This window comes from Pseudogymnoascus destructans (genome assembly GCF_001641265.1).
Source record: "Pseudogymnoascus destructans isolate 20631-21 unplaced genomic scaffold scaffold_5, whole genome shotgun sequence".
In the NCBI taxonomy this organism is placed as follows: domain Eukaryota; kingdom Fungi; phylum Ascomycota; class Leotiomycetes; order Thelebolales; family Thelebolaceae; genus Pseudogymnoascus; species Pseudogymnoascus destructans.
Window position 1 is genome coordinate 1256464 of NW_020167524.1, and position 19424 is coordinate 1275887.

General features: G+C 48.9%; 8 protein-coding genes across 8 annotated transcripts; 4 read left to right on the top strand and 4 right to left on the bottom strand.

Moving 5' to 3' along the window:
- Positions 1-630: 630 nt before the first annotated feature.
- Positions 631-2296, top strand: VC83_02601 (uncharacterized protein; the record flags this gene model as incomplete). Its single annotated transcript, XM_024466259.1, has 2 exons — positions 631-690; positions 1949-2296. 2 exons carry the CDS (start codon positions 631-633, stop codon positions 2294-2296), a joined length of 408 nt encoding a protein of 135 aa, XP_024326070.1.
- A 2083-nt stretch (positions 2297-4379) lies between these two features.
- On the top strand, positions 4380-5726 carry GIM5 (subunit of tubulin prefoldin). The gene is made up of 6 exons (XM_024466260.1): positions 4380-4519; positions 4582-4687; positions 4749-4913; positions 4968-5074; positions 5127-5244; positions 5298-5726. Exons 2-6 carry the CDS (start codon positions 4663-4665, stop codon positions 5348-5350), a joined length of 468 nt encoding a protein of 155 aa, XP_024326073.1. The 5' UTR covers positions 4380-4519; positions 4582-4662; the 3' UTR covers positions 5351-5726.
- A 1272-nt stretch (positions 5727-6998) lies between these two features.
- Positions 6999-7609, bottom strand: VC83_02603 (uncharacterized protein; the record flags this gene model as incomplete). The annotated part of the gene is made up of 2 exons (XM_024466261.1): positions 6999-7516; positions 7570-7609. The coding sequence occupies 2 exons, from the start codon at positions 7607-7609 to the stop codon at positions 6999-7001; spliced, it is 558 nt and encodes a 185-aa protein (XP_024326072.1).
- Positions 7610-8440: 831 nt separating this feature from the next.
- Positions 8441-10936, top strand: ORC1 (Origin recognition complex, subunit 1; the record flags this gene model as incomplete). Its single annotated transcript, XM_024466262.1, has 4 exons — positions 8441-8953; positions 9003-9469; positions 9518-10149; positions 10197-10936. The coding sequence occupies 4 exons, from the start codon at positions 8441-8443 to the stop codon at positions 10934-10936; spliced, it is 2352 nt and encodes a 783-aa protein (XP_024326067.1).
- Positions 10937-11163: 227 nt separating this feature from the next.
- PRP46 (pre-mRNA-splicing factor prp46) lies at positions 11164-12496 on the bottom strand (the record flags this gene model as incomplete). The annotated part of the gene is made up of 2 exons (XM_024466263.1): positions 11164-11249; positions 11302-12496. The coding sequence occupies 2 exons, from the start codon at positions 12494-12496 to the stop codon at positions 11164-11166; spliced, it is 1281 nt and encodes a 426-aa protein (XP_024326066.1).
- A 188-nt stretch (positions 12497-12684) lies between these two features.
- On the top strand, positions 12685-13993 carry VC83_02606 (uncharacterized protein). Its single transcript, XM_024466264.1, has 8 exons — positions 12685-12872; positions 12924-12949; positions 13008-13136; positions 13219-13321; positions 13366-13379; positions 13429-13666; positions 13715-13809; positions 13862-13993. Exons 1-8 carry the CDS (start codon positions 12818-12820, stop codon positions 13922-13924), a joined length of 723 nt encoding a protein of 240 aa, XP_024326069.1. The 5' UTR covers positions 12685-12817; the 3' UTR covers positions 13925-13993.
- Positions 13994-14003: 10 nt separating this feature from the next.
- On the bottom strand, positions 14004-17047 carry VC83_02607 (uncharacterized protein). The gene is made up of 3 exons (XM_024466265.1): positions 16501-17047; positions 15014-16443; positions 14004-14960 (listed from the first exon to the last, which is right to left on the bottom strand). Exons 1-3 carry the CDS (start codon positions 16658-16660, stop codon positions 14022-14024), a joined length of 2529 nt encoding a protein of 842 aa, XP_024326068.1. The 5' UTR covers positions 16661-17047; the 3' UTR covers positions 14004-14021.
- A 21-nt stretch (positions 17048-17068) lies between these two features.
- VC83_02608 (uncharacterized protein) lies at positions 17069-19283 on the bottom strand. The gene is made up of 5 exons (XM_024466266.1): positions 18364-19283; positions 18120-18306; positions 17932-18071; positions 17533-17879; positions 17069-17476 (listed from the first exon to the last, which is right to left on the bottom strand). The coding sequence occupies exons 1-5, from the start codon at positions 18502-18504 to the stop codon at positions 17290-17292; spliced, it is 1002 nt and encodes a 333-aa protein (XP_024326065.1). The 5' UTR covers positions 18505-19283; the 3' UTR covers positions 17069-17289.
- Between the last annotated feature and the right edge of the window lie 141 nt (positions 19284-19424).

The following is a 19424-nucleotide window of genomic DNA, read 5'->3' on the forward strand; positions in this document are numbered from 1 at the left end:
AAAGAGTGATAATGTTATGTACCTTGTAATACTTCTAGAATTCGGCTAATTCATGACTCTCATGCCCTATTAAGGACAAGCATTTGATATAGACCCTTTGCTTAAGGAGTAGTATGTTTATTAAAGTGTTGATAACCTAGTTGTGTAGGAGACTGCCATCTATATACTAATTCTCAAGATGAGTCTTTCCTTAAACTACTAAAAATAGAGGCATACTCTAACCTTTGCTATTAATACAAGCAACTGCTATAGCCCATTCTTAATTGCCTAGCTGAACTGACTTGCCTCTACTACATCGATTAGCATGTATACAATCATAGCTAGGCAAATTATGCCCATCATAAATCCTGTCTTGTCGAAACTATAGATTCACAGACATTATAGATCTTTGCAGCAGAGTGACAACTAATTTTTTTAGATGAGCGAATAGCCTCGATAGCTAGAATGATTCGTGCTTCTTGCGTTTGAATTTCCATTAGGGGTGGTTGAGAAAACGCCTGTTAAAGTTTAGGGCAAAAACTCGATATACCCAGTAAACTGGTAAGAAAACTCCATCTACCCAGTCGGCCGCTAACCCTCCTTTGGAAAGGTTAACGAGCCAATGAGAGGCGTACTCTCATTTGAGAGTACATGCTCTCATATGGCCTTTTTGAAGCAATTGAGCTGGCAATATACCAGCTCAATTGCACGGTAAGTCGGGGGTCAATTGAGACCCCCAAACCTCCTCCCCCTTCCCTTCCTCCCCCTTCCCTTCCTCCCCCTTCCCTTCCTCCCCCTTCCCTTCCCTTCCTCCCCCTTCCCTTCCTCCCCCTTCCCTTCCTCCCCCTTCCCTTCCTCCCCCTTTCCTTCCTCCCCCTTCCCTTCCTCCCCCTTCCCTTCCTCCCCCTTCCCTTCCTCCCCCTTCCCTTCCTCCCCCTTCCCTTCCTCCCCCTTCCCTTCCTCCCCCTTCCCTTCCTCCCCCTTCCCTTCCTCCCCTCCACCACAGAACACCGCTGACACCTCCCAGGCTCCTGTCATACTGACATTCGTTGCACTCAGTTTGCTATCAAACTCAAGAGCAAACTTAGAAATCTCCTCCTCAAACCTACAAGTCACCATACATATCTTGGCTTATCACACCAACAACAGAAGCAATACTACTCAACGATTGCTGCAAACTCTTCTACTACATCTGTTTATTCTACATACATCACGGCATATCATTTGGACACTCATTGAACAAGTTATTAAGAAAATCTCCTCCTTAAGGGGGTGGGCCAATACTACCACATGGCATATCTCTACCAACTAGAGGCCTAGGAACATGAACAATAGCTCTAGAAGCTTCTACAACCCTCTATGATTCATTACACGTCATCGCTCCTTAGTTACCCACAAGATTGGTTAAGTTATGACATAATTTGTCTATAGGTACTCTGACCTTGGACCTCCTTTTCACTTCCTATAGGCTAGGAACCCAAGAGATGGTTCTATGGGATTCTCTTACGTTCACTACATGATTAGCAAGCTAGTTGTGGGTCGCACTTGATTTCTAATACATTTACCAAGCCTGGTTAGTCATGGAAAGTCATGGAAAATGAGAGAACTACACTCCTTTGGCATAAATAGGATTGCCCTTTCCTTAAGAAAGGGCAAGCAGGCAATACAGTAAATCGACTAGCACATACTTCTACGTCTTTTCCAAGCTTCCAAGCATTCATCTTGTTACTCCTTGTTTCTGAAAAGTCAGTGAGGTGTTAACCTCTGACTTACCCCTGAGTTCTCAGACTCAACATTTGTTGCAACTTGTCTAAACCACTTCACCACATCATACACCTGATTGCTGCGTTGTGGAATAGTCTAAGCTACAACCCTTTGGCTCTGTTTCCTAAGACAGTGTGTTGTCTTAGTAAATTCATCCCTTCCTTGGGTGGCTAGATTCTCACATCTGGTGCACCCACCATTACAGCTCCCTCCCTCCTCCGACCCCCTCGAAACCCCCCTCGGAAGCCCTCGCGTGAGGCACAAACTCCCCCGCCTCCCTCACCCCTGCCTCCTACCCGAACTCACTGCCCCTGTCGACGGTAGCAAGTTCCTAGACTTGGATGCTTGGTCCCGCGCCCTGGACGACTGGGCCGTCAAGGAGAAGTTATCCTGGCGGCTCCAGAGGAGGGACAAAGACGGGGCAACTGCCGTTTGTCCCGAGGAGGGCTGTGCCTGGCGTGTCCAAACCAGCCCTGATGACAAGCTTCCATTGCTCACCGTCGGGGCTGGCTCGGACATGCCAGGCACATATGAGAACGGGGGGAGTTTCTAGATTGGGCTTAGGTGGGTCACGTGGGATGGAACTGGGTATATAGAATTTATTTATTGTTTTACTGGGTAATCGTCGTAACCAACTTTTCGCTTCGCTCAAGGTTGGAGGAAGCGATCCGCGTGCACGAGAAATGGAGGGGAAGCGAAGTGCGCGCATAAGTACGTCCCTATAGTAAATTGTATGTAAAGGTACAAAATTTCACCATTTTAAAAAATTATCATTTCCTCATTCCCATGATCACTCCCATTCCCGCTCCCATTCCCACTCCCATTCTCATATTCGCCCTCACTTTCGAGGGTTTCTGGATCAGGAATTGGGACCTCTAATTCCGGAGGAATTGGGAGGCCTAATCCCTGAAGAGTAGCCAGGCTCTTCTTCCGGAAACGCTCTTCTTTCCGGGCCTTAATTCCAGCCTGGTGGAGCTGCTTCTGGGCCTGGTTTCTAGCCTGGTGAGCCTCCCGGGCTTCTTTGGCTGCGAGCTTCTGGGCTAGAAGCTCGTGGGCTTCGGCAGCTACGAGCTCACCTCCGTTCTGAAGCCGGGCCCGGCTTTAGCTCGTCCGCTCCTTCGACTCCTCCACCTGCCGCCGAGCCACCCGTAGGTCAAGTTCTTGGAGCCGGCCTACCGCCATAACCTCTTCAGCCCCAGTAAGCCAGTTCATATAGCTCATACGTGAGGGGCTGCTAAAGGCCTCCGGAACCCAGTCTTTCCAGCGCTGTGCCCCTCTTCAACCCCCCGAAAAGTGGAGGGTTTAGGGGTAATAGGCCATATTGGTAAGGTAGGCGTAGGCTCTTCTGTAGGCTGGGTAGTAGGCTGCGAGTATGTACGTAGCTTCGTGAGGGCTGTATTACAGCTTATTGGCCAGATTCCAGCTTTCTGGAAAGCTGAGAGTATTGTAGACTCCTTAAAAGTCTGTTCCCGGATTTTGGTGAGATCTCTCATAAATGAGGGTAGGTCGTATGTAACGTCCATATTCCGTATGGCATAGAGCACAGCCAGTGCTTATATGGCTGGAATATTCCCACATCTAATGGCTGTAAAATGTGTGTAAGATGTGAGGGAAAGGCGAAAACGATGATGTTATATTTGTCTGCTGTAATGATGAAATCATCGCTCGTATGGCTTATATTAGAATCAAGGAGTAGAACCCTGGGATTCCCATTTGCATATGGAGCTGTATGCACTGCAAAGTGCTCTAGCCACCATAAGGCAAGCTGGCTATTCGAATAGCCAGTATCGGAGAGTAATATCAGTTCTTTGCCTTTAAGATTTTCTGGGTACCAAGAATCCTAAATCCCGTTTCATCCATATTCCAAATTGACTCCGGTAATATATTGGGATCCCATATAAATTGGAAGTATTTTTCAAACCATTCAATAATCTTAGATTCGTCTTGGGCTTTCGTACGCTGCTGTGCAATAGGCTTTGTAGTGATAAAATGGAATTCCGGAAGCTGATTCTGAATATATTTAGTAAGCCAGCTCTGTGATGGTGGAGGTAATGGGCTCCGGAGCTGGCAGACTGCAGTAAATAGCATATTCCTATTGGCTCCAAGCCTAAGGTAATATTGCTCGAGGATCCATTTCTTAAGGGCCTCTGCCTGAGCAGTAGAGAGTACCCTATTCTGCCCCCCTTTACGTTGCTGTGGGTTCTGAATACGGCGCTTGATGCTTCCTCGTAGAGTTGATTCTGGGACCTTGAAAATATGACTAGCAACACGCCTCGACTCATAAGGATTTTCTGCGAGCCACTCACGGGCATTTGATATAGGAGTCCCTTCCATTAAATGAATTACATCAGGTTACAATATAAATTACTATGTACAGCTATGGAAATGGTTTTGTTGAAGAGTAGCGGTGAACAGACGCACGTTTCTCGTGCGCGTACTTCGCTTCCCCTCCATTTCTCGTGCGCGCGGATCGCTTCCTCCAACCTTGAGCGAAGCGAAAAGTTGGTTACGACGATTATATGGAGTTTTTGCCCTAAAGTTTATGGGAGTGGGGAGGGGGCCAGTGCGCGACTCGGTGTCGTGCGCGACTCGGTCTACAGCCCACGTTATTTATAATTTATTTTTTAAAGCAGCTAGCCAAAAGTATCCCGACGCGGTTAAAATAATCTAGAATGATCTTTACATAAGGGTTGTTTGATACCGACGCGCCTTCGTGAACTACAATTTAATATCCCCCTCATTCCTTGGACACAATAATGGTTTTGTTCATGTGCGCGTGCGTGTAAACATCGACGACCCCTCCAGCAAAGTGGCGCTAACCCGCTTGGACCCCACAAGGCTACCACTAGTAGAAAGGCAGGGCTGAGCTATCAACGACATCAAGCTCACAGCTCTACCAGACCACAAACCCAATCCATCATGTCATCTCAAGGTGGCCAGACCGGTGCGTTACTCCCTTGAGCATCCCTTCATGGGAAACCCACTGACACCATCCCCCGCCGCAGTTGACCTCGGCGGCCTCTCAACCCAGCAATTGAGCCAGGTCAAGAAACAGCTCGACGAAGAGCTCGAGCACCTCACTAGCTCGTTCACCCAGCTGCGCGCCGCCCAGGCGAAGTTCCGCGAGTGTCTGAATTCAATAGCTACCGGTGTATCTCCTAAAGTGGAGGGTGCGTAGCCCTCGGTGTGGCCTTCGAATATTGTCGCCTAATTTGTTTGGATAGGGAAAACTATACTGGTGCCTTTAACGAGCTCGCTTTATGTGCCAGGGACCCTGGCAGATACGGAAAATGTGATTGTCGATGTTGGGACCGGATATTATGTTGAGAAGGTTGGGTTATTGGGCTGATATTGTGGAGAGGTTACTGATTAACACGTTACAGTCGACGAAGGATGCTGCCAAGTTTTATACTGCCAAGGTCGATGAGCTCCAAACAAACCTCAAGGATCTGGAGAGCATAGTGCAGGGGAAATCAAACAACTTGAGGGTGGTCGAGGATGGTAAGCAGAGTCAAAATATTGAATCACAGACAGGGCTAATTTGTTGCTCCCAGTTTTACGACAGAAGGTTCTCAGTGGCAATGCTGGCGCACCAGCCGCGGAATAAAATTACATATTTATTGGTTGATCTTTGTCTCATTGTCTTGCTATTCTCCTGTTTCCCACATTGTGAAAATGAGTACTTGTCCTCACCTTACTGCTATATACCACTGCTGGATTGATTACATTTGCAACACAATGTGGTTTCCCACGAGTCCACCCACCTATAACTCCTCCAACCTGTCAACTATTTGCCAGATCCAGCTTCACTCAAAAAAGATTGGACCTTCGCAACAGCAGCGAGAAACGCACGAAACCCTTCATGCTTGTCAACCACTTGGCCACCAACTGCAAATGAAGATGGCTTCGATGCCGGAGGTGGAGGGAACAGCACCCGAAGATCAGATCCCAGCTTCCAGCGTTCGCAGCTTTCTCCTTCATTTGGTCCCATGTGGTCATCCCAATTTGTCGAGTACATCGAGGCTCCGCAGTATCCAACGCTGTCTGAGCAAATTCCCCTGGACAGTAGAATCTGCACCACGTAGGGAGTGCCCATGAGTTTGTATTGGAAAATGGTGTGGATGTTCGCAGTGTCATTGCCATTCAAACGCCTATTTGGACCAGCGGATGGGTAAGGAAAGCCCATGACGTCTTCCTCGACTTTGGCAGATGAGAGAAGTTCCTGGGCCGTGGCTTGGATGGAGACACTGTTGGAGGACAGCTTCTCTTGCGTCATAATCTCCAGAGCCCAATGGAACTTGCTGTTGCATTTTAGCATGGCAATTTTGCCTGAGGACGGCTTGCGCTATACGTACCTGTTAAAACCGAGAAACCCAACCTCAAGTCGCTTCTTCAGAGCACTGTCCTCTTTGTAAAGTGAATTTTCTCCGAGTTGATATTCGCCGCCCCTAGCGGATATATCGATATCTGCCTCGAGGCGGAAGCCGACAGTTCCGCATTTTCTGTATATAAGTCTCTGCTTGGGCTTGATGTCGGATAGTTTTCCAATCATGTTGTCCAAAGGGCAAAACATATCATGAGATTCATGGATTTTCCGAATAAGTTGGAAGCCCAGCTCAACCCCACCGATCCTATCAGATGCGGGGTTACTTAATGCATCTCTGACAGATTAGGATAAAACTCACATCTTTTCGAACACAGCCCCAGTCCGAGACTGACCCATCATATCGATGAACTTCTCGAATGCAAACCCTGATCTCGCCATTTCAGCACGGTAGCGTCTCAGAATTACGTTGCCAAATTGGACCCTCATTCTCATGCTGCTGTGCAGTGCACACAGATTGATGAAAGCATTGCCCAAGTGGTCTGCAAATACTTTCTCGTTGAAGGCCATAAGTTCCTTCCTCTTCTGCTCCCATTCCTTCACCTCTTTTGGAATTAGGCAAGGGCCAGCTAGTTTCACACGCTTGTCGAGTTTGTCCTTTGACTCCGCTAACTCTATCCCAAGAACTTCTTTGCGCATGGATGATGCCGAAGGCGGCTCAACAATATAACGAGCACGGCAAGTTCGCTCATTAGCCTCTGCGTGAAACAGGGTGATTCTGATGCGACCAAGAGCTGTTATGCAATCCTCGTCCGTCTCGGCCTCAACAACAATCGTTTTATTCTCAGAATCAAGGGCTATATAGACACGGTATGCAATGCGGATACGATCCCATGCTTTGTCTACGTTTTGACTCGCAATGAGATCCGGGTCACAATGACCGAAATATCCCTGGACCCGTTAGTTTCGATTTGGTGGTAATAATGGTTACTATTACCGTGCACTTAAAGTCAGTGTTCACTGTAATGGGACCCAGATACTTATTAGTGGCTGCATCTAAGGCTATCTGGTTGCCCTTTCTTGTTGTGATGAGCCCAGGGTGCTCTGCCCAACCTTGCTTTGACTTCTTGGTATCGGTGAATTTTTTGGTTATCCACGGGGGAACCTTTCTTGATGTCGACTCTGAAGCCCTGCGAGCAACCCCATTGTTAGCTGAGGATGATGGGGCCCCGAAATGGTTCACTGGTAGGCTATCCTTTGAAGGAAGCTCGCGTGCCCCAAGACCATCATGGGACGGAGCTTTATTATGCGGGTATGTGGCAATGGCAGGACGCTGCGACTGAGCAGCTGTGCTCTGTGGCCCAGCACCTGAGCCACCCTTTGTCTCCAGGGCCTTTGTCTCCAGAGCCTTTGTCTCCAGAGCCTTTGCCTGATAGTCTTCGTCCCATTCTGTGATCACTGTCAACCAACCATACGCACACCCAGGTTGAACTTTCAATTACCTCCCCGACCTGTGTCGATCTCTAGAGTCTTGGTGTCCATACTCTATGCGAGTAAAATAACAGGCCTAGTAATATATATACGATCTCATGTGCATGTGTTGTTACAAGCCGTGTAAGAGCAAGTAATGCCTGAATGTTTTGATTGATTCTACCAAGTAACTAGAATTAAAACTGTTGCAGAATCAGGATGACTATCCCTCAAGGTGTTACTCAGATAAAAAAAATGGCGCTAGGCCGCTAATGCCTTTGGCAGCATGCTTTTGGCCGCATTGAAACAGAAATATTGACATATGGAAATACTTGAAAAGAGAGACTATACTGTCCAGGACCATATGAACTACTCAACTGGTAAAACCCGGGCAGCATAGAATAATAACAGGCTAAGAACTCAAAACCAGGCTGAAATGGACATATTGCTTACACCATTGGAAGGAATGGGTAGTCGTAACCCATATATAGAATGAAGATGAACAAAGCAATACCAGAGAAAACCCCCATATTTGTCCAAATCTCATATATCTTTTTGGGCTCCATACCTTTGACTGTCCATTCTCACATATTTTTTTGGGCTCCATGCCTTTGACTTGTGGTAATACTGTCTTGAATAAAAAATATTTTGTTACTCTAAGACGATGACTTCTATGGAGCTATGTATTTGCCATCTCCTGTGAAAGGGAAAGGTCGTCGTCAGTGTAATTAACATCACGTGCTGACGCAACCAAGTTTCAGGGGCAGCGAACGGCTCGTCACGAAAATTCGCGTAGGGACGCGACGGAAATTTAATACCTGTGGCAGAACAAGCCATGACGAGGCCGACGTTTCCACATTTGATGTCCTCATTCAGTAACACCTGTGTGAATAAGCAACCAAAATGCGTCAAAGGCCAGAATCTCAGCCTAATAAGCAGCAGTTGTCCAATGCTGCGAAGGTAGAAAGAGCGAAGCAATACCTTACCGGCGTTGGCATTACGAGAGAGGACTCCGACGACGAGCTGGGGCTGGACGACTACCCCTGGGAATGGGTATACGACAATGCGGGAAAGGCAGATGAAGACAATGATGGGACCGATAACGAAGACAACATTGTGGATCTTCTCAATGCAGAGGCCACAACATCACCAGCTTATGCTGGGCGCAAGAGGAAGGTGGCCAGGAAGGCAGAACAAGATGCGCAACGAAAGATAATTGGTGCAAGAATGGGGGATTTCGAGTGCAAAGTTGGAGACTGTGTGCTTCTTAAAGCCGAAGGAACCAATGAAGCATGGGTGGGCGTGATCTGCGAGTTTATTGAGGAGGATGACGGCGAGATGGCGGCAAATTTCATGTGGTTCGCAACAGAGAAGGAAATCCGAAATAAGGAAAAGAAACGGACGGATTTTATGCAGGTACGAGCCGGATAACAGGTCTCACTGGGTCGAAGCTAACTCTTTTCAGAATGAACTGTATATATCCCCCTCATGGGATGTTAATCCTATAGCTTCCATCAACGGCAAGGCCACAGTTTCATCAGCCAGGACATTTTTGGCAAAGTATCCCAGTGGCCGAATACCTAGGAACTCTAAAGAGCACGGCAAAAGCTTTATCTGTCGACGCGGCTGCAATACCAGAACTGCAACTTATACAGAGGAGTTTATCTGGGAAGATATCTTCCATGGGACCGATGAAGATATTTTTAATCTTATTGAGAGAGTCAAGAACGAAACAAAGGCCACAAGAAAACGGCGTGGGGGACTACAGGCAGAAAAGCGCAAACAAGAGCAAGAGTTCTTGACGGTGGATGATGGGGATGACGATGGGGATGACTTCGGGACCCCGAAGAAGAGGCGGAAGACCTCTGTAGCCTTAACTCCAAAGAAACCTCGGACACCTAGCAAGCTACTACTCACACCGAGTCATAAGAGGTACGTGTCCGTCCCTGAAGTTGCAGCGCAAAGCTAATATTTTCCCAGGATCATTGTGAAGAAACCCCTTGAATTTACACCCTTGGGAACTCGAGTTATCTCGCCAGGTCAGATCTACGCTTCGCCTTTTCAATTGGCGCGATCCAAACTTCATGTTGCGGCTGTTCCCACCACTCTTCCTTGCAGAGAGAATGAGTTCGCTGAAGTTTATTCACACCTTGAGTCGGCGATTACAGATGGCTCAGGGGCTTGTATTTATATCTCGGGCACGCCTGGAACAGGGAAAACAGCAACAGTCCGCGAGGTTGTTTCCCAGTTAAACGCCTCGGTTGCAGCCGAAGAACTGGATGATTTCATTTTTGTTGAAATCAACGGCATGAAAGTGACTGACCCCCACCAATCTTATTCTCTCCTATGGGAAGCATTGAAGGGAGATAGAGTCAGCCCATCACAGGCTCTAGACCTCCTGGAGAGAGAGTTCAACCATCCAAGTCCGCGACGAATTCCATGTGTGGTATTGATGGACGAGCTCGATCAGCTCGTCACCAAAAACCAGAGCGTGATGTACAATTTTTTCAACTGGCCGGGGTTGAGACACAGCAGGCTTATCGTCCTTGCGGTGGCTAATACAATGGACTTACCTGAGAGAACGCTGAGTAACAAAATCAGCAGTAGACTTGGTAGGTTCGATCCGACCAAAATTTCGAACATCACTAACCCTCCTCAGGTCTGACTAGAATCACTTTCCCGGGATATAATCACGAGCAATTGATGAAGATTATCGAGTCGAGGTTAGAGGGTGTACCAGGTGGCATCGTGGAGTCAGATGCCGTTCAATTTGCCAGCAGAAAAGTGGCTGCTGTGAGCGGTGATGCACGCCGTGCGTTGGATATATGCAGACGAGCCGTGGAGCTTGCTGAAACGGAAGCCGGCGAAAACGTGCCAGCGACACCCAGCAGGAAGGCCGCTGGTCCCAATGGGGTGGCTAAGAAATCCTCCCTGGGTCAGGTCACAATAGCTACGATAAAACGGGCCATCAACGAAGCGACTACAAGCCCCTTGCAACAGCATCTACGGGGTCTTCCGTTGGCATCTAAACTTCTTCTTGCTTCCCTACTAGCAAGGATTCGACGGACGGGCATAGGAGAGAGCTTTATTGGTGAAGTGATCGAGGAGGCAAAAAGGATCTCGAAAATGGTTGTAGACATCGAAACGCTTGGGTTTCTGTTGACGGAAATTTCACCAACTGCAGGTGGTGGAAAGGCACACTTGGACCGTAAGAATCAACGCGATGCTCCGCGTGTCCATGCTATGGGCACAGCCGCGATAGAACTTATGGAGGCTGGCATCATAGGATTCGAGGCTCGAAAGGGAGACCGGGTGGCCAAAGTACGTCTCTGTATCGGCGAGGGAGATGTCAAGCTCGCATTGAAAGATGATCCCGAGTCTCGAGGGCTCGGGTTTTGATATTAGATCTACAAGATACCCATAATTTGTATAAGTAAAAAAAGTGCGAGCCTAATCTGCCGCCTTTTCCAACGCCATTTTCTGGGTGACATCGCTAGTCCAGATTCCGCAACGCCCCTCGTGATATGCTGATATACACATTCGCCTTTGCCATGCCGTCGGCCGTCCATGTTACAATTCCTTCTTTGGATTCCCCAGCCAATTTCTAACTTCCGCCCAAACCGCAATCAGTATTTTTGGCGTCCCAGAGTTGGCTTCCAATCTAAGGGGTGAGACTCTGGTGTCGCTTGGTCATCTTGCTTCCATATTTTTACTGATATCATCGTTAGCACTGGTACAAACATAATGTTGCGAGTTCAACTTACTAGTCTTGTCTGCCTCTCCGCAAATCAATCTCAATCCAGTCTTATCGAACGTGGAGCTCATTATTCCAGCCTCAGCGTCCAAAGATCCCGGCTGAGCCGTCGTATCCAGCGACTGGTAAAGGTGTCCCGTTTTCCAATCCCAGAAGCCCATCGATCCATTATCACCTCCCGAGAACAACACATTGTCTTCGTTGACGCTCAAAGTATTGATAATGGCATTCTGCCCCTCAAAGCTCTGCATGAACGCTCCCTCGGGGCACTTCCACTGCTTGATGCTACCAGTGCTGCCCGACGCAAATGTGAACTCCTTCGGATGAGTTACAAGAGCCCTTACACCCTTCTTGTGGTGCGTTAGAACTCCCATAGTCTTACCGGCGGCCAAATCCCACAGGCGGACAGTAGAATCGAGAGACCCGGTTATGACCTGCGGATCCGCCTCTTGACATTTAACGTCTGCAACCGTTCCCTTATGCCCAGCTAAAACGTGGATGTTGCTTCGTGTCCGCATATCCCACACTCGAGCAACACCATCTCGTCCACCCGTAACCAGGACGTCGAGTGTCGGGTGAAGGGCTAAGGTGTAGACGCCGCTCAAATGTCCGTGGTAGTGTCGAATGACCTTGTTGGTTTCCAGATCCCAGCACTTCACCATCTTATCCTCACCACACGAGAACAGATACGGGTGTCTCGGCGAAACAGCCAGACCCCTGACTGTGGAAATATGCCCCGTCAGCGTGAGCTTCAGTCCTCCCGTCGCCAGATCCCAGATCTTGATCGTCCTGTCCCCCGCACCACTGGCAAACCATTGATTGTTCGGTTCAACCGCCAAGCTCCGCACCCAGCCCAGATGGCCGGATATAACACGCATCAGCTTCCATGGCGCATGCCATTCTGGTTTCGCCTGCTGGGCGACCTGGATCCTCCTGGTATTGTCGGTAGAAAGCACTGATGATAGTTGCGTTCCTGGTGTCCGTGGCGCCCCTGGAGCTGCCGCAGCCCTCTTCTGATCTGCCCTCTTCGCCCGCACCAGTTGTGTGCTGGTCGCATCTACCTTACGCTTCCTCTCAGGAATCGAAGTCTGTATCACTGGTGCATCTGGGACGACGCCGCCCGCGAAAAGCGCTCGCGTCTTCTTGGAGTTTTGGAGGAGGAGTTGTCGTAGGTACGCAGAATCGCCGTCGGTGGCTGCCGCCATTTTTATGTACGTGGCCCACGAATTGTCAGTTTGGGTTTTCTTCGGGAGTTGTTGAAAGTTTGGTGAGGCGGCTCATGGAATGAGGCTCGTGGGAACCCTTCGCGTTGTGACGCTCTAGCAACTTTTAGAGCCTTGTGGGGGAAGCGCGCTAGGCCTAATTAGTTGCAGTTATCGATGGTGAGCTACCTGATACGTAATCACGCATCTGCTTCGAAGAATTTATTAGAAAGGCATCAGTGCATGACGATTGTTTTCTTTCACTATTTATGAACTTTGTCAGGTGTAGTACTTCCAGATTTTTGCAACAAAATCTCCAGCATTATGGCGGATAAGACCAACAAATTTGAGATCCATGAAGCTGCCAGGAATGGGCGAAGTAGCTACCCCTCATACTATTTTGCATGAGAAATAACTAACGCTCCTACAGCAAATGTGGTTGAAAGTCTCCTGAATGTAGGAGGAACACCAGGCCTCACCTCCGTGGACCGTGGAGCTAAAGAGAGAATTGCAGGCAAATTCGAAACTGGCCACTCTGAAAGACGATGACGACCGCCTGCCATTGCACTGGGCTGTTGCGCAAGGACATCTTGACGTAGTATCAATTCTGGCCCAAAGGAAGGATTTCGATCCAGATGTTCACGTAACTTCACTCAGCCCAGACTTTGCGAACGCCCGAGCACATCAGCTTGACATCCGTTGTCCCGTGACTGACCACCCATTAGGATGGTGCGGGTTGGACCCCTTTGATGATAGCAGTCAGCCTCAAAGAGGGTGAAGATATCGTTAAACTCCTGTTGAGCAAAGGAGCAGATGTGAGCGAGACAAGTAAGTCTGGTACCCATGAAAAAGATCACAACTAACTATTACAGATAACAACGGCCAGGTCTGTCAATATATAGGCACCCCCAGGCTTAAAAGCTAACAAGAAACAGACTGCTATATTCTTCGCCACCTCAAAGAATAATCTTGACGTTACTAAAACCCTCTTGGCAAACAAGCCACCAGCATCAGTGAGAGTGAAGGATAAGCGTGGCCAATACCCCATCCACAGAGCTGCGTCAATCGGGAGCGTGCCATTGGTGGAGCTGCTATTGAAGAACAGGAGCCCACTGAACGCAACGGATTCAGCGGGATATACGCCGTTACATCACGCAATTGCTGAGGGCCATGGTAGGTTATCAACTACTCCCCAAAAGCTTCGCCGTCTGACTCTATCAGGTGATACTGCGCTTGCCCTCCTCAAGGCTGGGGCAGAGTCGGATAAGAAGGACGTTGACGGCTTTCTTGCCATCGACCTTGCTCCGGATGGAAAGGTATGTTTCTACCACTTGCCTATCGCATGACGTGCAGTTCTAATAGAACTAGATCCGCAAGTTCATACTGGAGAGCGTCGAGCGGGAGGGAATAGATATCACAACCAGCAGCTAGGCCTTGCAATCATTCACAGAGACACCTAGCATTGACACAATCAAGACATTACAATGCAGTAGTATGTAGAACAATATTTGATCCTTGCTACACCTAGTTACTTAACAGTATTCTCAACCAGCTCCCTATACATCGCCTTGACATCCTGTACATCCGCCTTGAGCTCCTCCACCATCTCGCTCTTCTCCCCCAGCATCTCCAGCGTAGTCTGATACCGGGCATTAATCGCATCAACCTCCTTCTCCAGCTCCAAGACCCTGTTGTGATCAGCCCTCTTTGCCTCAACCTCCTGCATCAGCGAGACTATCTCTGCGCGCGCCTCGTCGCGCTGGCTCGCTAGACGGACGAGCTCCTCTTTTGTGGAGATCTTCTCGTTCTCCAGGCGGCGCACTGCAGCGCTCATTCTCTCGACGAGTTGGACGGATGGACCTGCCCCGGCTGTCGAGACGGACATGATGTCATTCATAGTGTGGTGGTGATCAACTGGCGATGCCGTGTTTTCCAAATACTCATCGGGATCCATAGTGATAGGTGGCGCATCCGATGCCTCGGCGTCTGGGCTAAATAAGGTAGCTGAGTCCTGGCGCTTTGGCGTGACATGTCCTGATGACCGAGGGAGCCTCGATGAGGAGGGTCGGCTCATTCGTCGTTCCACCCCGGGGAGATCATCCAGCATATCCCTTGACGAACCAGCGCGTCTTGTCTGTAGATTCTGGAGACCTAGGTATTCTGCCGTGAGGCCCATTCTCGACGATGCCACTGGTGATACAGCACGATCGAAGTTGTATGCCGACCGAGGAGCCTCTTCCTTCCATTTATTGCGCTCTTCCTCGAGGCGTTGTTGTAATTCGGACGCCCATGTTTGCTTTTCAAGTTCAAATGCATTATTAGCTTTTTGGAGAGCTGCCTCTGCTTCGTCTACTTTTTGCTGTAGTTGTACAAGTTGTGTCTTTTGTGACGTTACCGCTTGCTGCAATTCGTTGATCTGCGTTTGCAAACTCTCGGCTTCGTCTTCGTTGGATTTCGCTCTCAGTGTCTAGATAAACAGTTAGCAATGAAATCAGTAATGCGGTACAGCGGAATACTAACCATTTCTCGGGCCTTTTTCCTGATATCGCTCTCGCGACGGAAAGCTTCATCTCTCTCCTTCTGCAGATTCGTCACTTGCGAGGTCAACGACGTCTGAATCCCCTGCCAATTCTCACTAGCAATAGAATACTGTGTCTGCAACGTCTCGATTTGCCTCAAGAATTTCGCCTGCGCATCCCCCGTTGCACCCGACGATATTTCTTCGGCCCTCGTGCGCATAACCTCCAGCCGGCTCTCCAGCAGTTGAATCTCTCCTTTCTGCTCCAGCTCAGCGGCTCGTGCACGGTCGGCCCCCCGTTCGGCTTTCGATTGCAGTTCTTCAATCTGAGCTCTTAATTTGTCCTCCGCCAATTTCTTCTCGATCTTGAGTGAGGACACTTCTTCGTCTAAATTGCTGGCTCGTTTCTTCTCGGCGTCTAGCTGACCTTGGATTTTCTTCACTTCGTCTGCCTTTGCCTGGGAAGCAGATTCGGATAATTGGGCTTTTAGTTGCCCAATTTGCACTTCCTTGGCATCTCTTTCTGCCTTGACAGCCTCCATATCCTTCTGCGTTCGTGATACCTGTTTATGCCTCTCGTTCAACTGTCTCTCGATTCCGTCGGCTCGCTTTAGGCGCTCATTCAATGTGGCTTTCTCCTTCACCATTTTCTCCAGCGTGTTATTTACCTCGCCTGCTGCCTTCTCGGATTCAAATCCTTTAACCTGCAATTTCTTGATGACAGTCATGTGCTTTAGCTCAGTGTTGGAGAGCTTCTGGCCCTCCTCCATAAGCAATGCTATCTGCTGATCCTTATCCGCCAGCTTCTTTTCAAAACTATCTGCTGGCGCAGCTGCGGCGGCTTTCCTCGCATTCTCAGAAGACTCCCTGGCGAGATATTGCAGCTTCACTTGCAATGCATCGATCCGTTCTATGTAGCCGTGTATTTCCTCCTCGCGGTCTGCATCCGCCACAGGCCGCTTATCGGTTGTAGTAGGTTCGTCGACAGTCGTATTTCCATTTGTTTTAGCTTTCGGCCCTGTGGCCGACTGGGACTCTGTACTTCGTCTGGCAGGAGCTGAGTCTGTAGATAGTCGCGCAGTATCACCTGTAGTTTTGCTTCCGAGATCTCCACTGGGTCGTCCTTCTGCCTGTGCCTCCTTGTCTGTATCCGCACTCTCGATATTAAGCTGGGGAACTACTTTCTCATCGGTATCTGCATCCGCTTGCGTTCCACTACCTCCCTCTTCGCTTGCCCGTGCAACCACATCTAGACTCGGCCCAGGAGTATCCGAAGCTGGGGCTGGGCTTCCAACTCTCGAGGAAGAATTCGAAGTAGGTGTTTGCGCGCCACCATTCTGCGCCGCAATTTTCTTCGCTGCCACAGCTCTCGCCAGTCGTTCTTGCAGGCGGTCGTTCGACGCCGGGTTCGAGGATGAGCTTCGAGAGGGAGCTAGCGGGTCTTGTTAATAGCTGCAACAGCAAATAGTAGTGATGAGGCTCGGCATACCATTCTCGACCTTCAGCGCAGCGGGGGGTACTACCGCCACTGGTTTTGCCTGGGGCACATCGTCTCCAGAGAGTATGTTGTCTAGATTCGATTCAATCCCCGCGACGGCCTGCGACAAGAACGAGCCCCAGCGGGACGATTGCTTCCCAGAGGTCGCCATTATATTACAGTCGAGGGCTGTAGTTCACTACCGCCTGAAATCGACCTGAGGTTCTTCGCATAGAGCGTCATAGGCAATCGTTGGGGTCGCGGCTCAATAGCGTTCTGCCTAGCTACGAGTCCATCACGGTAACTGACAGCTGACGATGATGCTCGTATTCGAAGGCACGAGGGTCCTGGAATCCTTCAACTAGGGTAATGTGCAACGAACGATAGGCTGTGGGAGAGCCAATTATTAATTTAACGATGGTAAGAATATAGATTGACCGGATTCCAATTGTGGGGGATACAAGGTGTCCAGGTTAACAGAAGGCTCAAAGGCTAAGATTTGACCACTTGCAGATTACCGCCCTACAGCTGTGGAGTGCTGTCCAAAAGGTACGAAGTACTCGAACCGCGCGTGTAAGATTTGGGTGACGAGTTCCGACTCCGCGTTCCGCGCGCCGGTTCTTGGCGCCGGAGCCTAGGCTTAATGAGCCCAACAGCTGTTATCATTTCTACGACATGACTTCTACAAATTATTCTGGTCTGCGATGTCAGGCAAACTGGATTGGCAGTATGAATCAATATGTACTCTAGCACGATTCTAATAGTCCTCAACTTTTCAGTCTTCCAGTAGTATCCAACGACTCAAAGTGTCTTTTTCGATTCTACGCCCCCCTTCCACTTCTCTGGATTTGAGCGCACAATTTCAGGTAAAGACGTGAACGTCCTTGGCCAGGACAGTTCATACTCATCTTGGCGCTCGTTAAGGCAGTGACGAAGCCAAATACCCCACACGAGAGACATGTAGGCTCCTGTTCCCGTCATCAGATGCCTATAGAAATTTGTTAGCTTCAAATTATGCCCTCGACGGTTCCATGTATTGCTTACCACCAGCCATGACCCTCCAAGAATATACCCCAAGGCAGGCCCATATCATGCCTCCAACGTCGAACAGTCGAACAGTAATAATTATCCAAGTTCCATATGCCAAAGCCTCCAAGGAATACGGTAAGACCAAGTCCAATCATCAGCCACATATCTCGAAGGATTTGTTTGTCTCTCTTGGCATCTTCGGCGCTTATTGTGCCATTTGGGGATGCTTGACCATATTTGGCCCGGAGTGATGGCCGAATGTTGATCTCCATCACATACATGCTCCGGAACACCACAGTGGCTGTAAGGATCGCATACGTATTCTGATGAAACGTAGGGTCTTGAAGATAATGATAATAACCCTTGGTGCTGTTAGAAGGTGACCCATACATGTAATAGAGCGTATCAGCGTACCGTTATAAATATACAGAGAGCTGTCAGTCCGGCAGCCAGGGTCTGACAGAATTGGCGGGTCTGGTTGAATGAGAAGCATGCATAGCACATCAGGCACGTCGTGTATATCATGGAAAGCTCATCGACTAGCTGCCATGGATCTATATATCTGTTAATACACGTCAAATTTAGCTGACTCGTTGACCTACACTTCAGGGTGCTATGAAACATAAAGCTTCCAGTCCCCACAGCCAGGTATCCCAGGAAGGTTATCATAAAAACCGTGTCATGCCCATGTTTTAGACAGTTTCGGACTCCCTTGATGCCAAGATACATGAAGAGAAGGTTTGTCAACGTATTGACAATTTCTGCTGCGTATATAGTTGCATAATAGTCCTACGGTCCAAGTCAGTGCCAATCCATCATTTGCCACAGAGATATAGCGTGATGTACCTCCTCGCACCAGTTTATTGTGCTTGTTTGGGGATGCCAAAAGCCTTGCTTGGTACTGCTGGGATAGTCAATGGCGGGCAGCCATCGAGCGGCCGTTTCTAAGTGACCAGACTTCATTGTTGTCGACGAGTTGAGCGTCATAGCCTCGTACTATCCTGGATCTCCAGGTGGCCTCCTCGGACGACAAAGATTGCAGCGTCTGAGATCCTATCCTCCAACGTAAAAATACGGATAAGATGCAGACTATGAATTGGGACGACAATGATAAACAATGATGAGTGATGAGCAAAGGAGAAATACAGATGAGGAGAAAGGTTTTGGATCTTCGGATGGGTCGTGCTTGCGTGTGCCTGCCTTTTTTGGTTCGAGAAAAGGTACCAAGGAGTACATACGATATCTTAGCGGCCGGCCCCGAGGCAGAGCAGCTCTTAACAATGAATGCCTGTGACTTTTCGCTGTCGGCGCTGTCGGGAGGGGTAGAGTGCCTGGGAGCTTCAGAATGAAGTAGGATGGTCTGAGAGACGTCATCGCACACGCCCGGATCAACGGAAACGGTTTAAACATTGTGGATCATATTATAAGGTCGCGGCTGCTTGAGGCGAAGAATGGATCTACTTTATGTCTTCTTTTATTGTCTCAATCTGTTCCGGAAGAGGTTTATAGAAAGAGAGTTTACCAACGACTTGATGTATGTAACTTAGCACAACCACGGGCTGAGCCAACAGATCGATAACGAGAAACGTCATCAAAATAGCCTTGTGAGACACATAAATCGCCTCTGTGCTTTTGCCACGGATGGTTGTCTAGAGTAGGAATTTGATCACAGCGAATATAGTACTTTCAATAACCAGCCTCTCGCTATGCCCTCTGTCTTATATGTCACCGTAACAATAGAATACCAAAAACTAAAAAGCTCAATGTGTATACAGCCCCAGATATCACATATCACAAGCTTGGGCGCGGAATTATATTGTTACGGTTGACGAAAAGGACCCACTATGAACAACGCCGTGGTTGAAGCTCAACCCCCACCACGAAAGCACCAAACAGTTCAAGGCCAC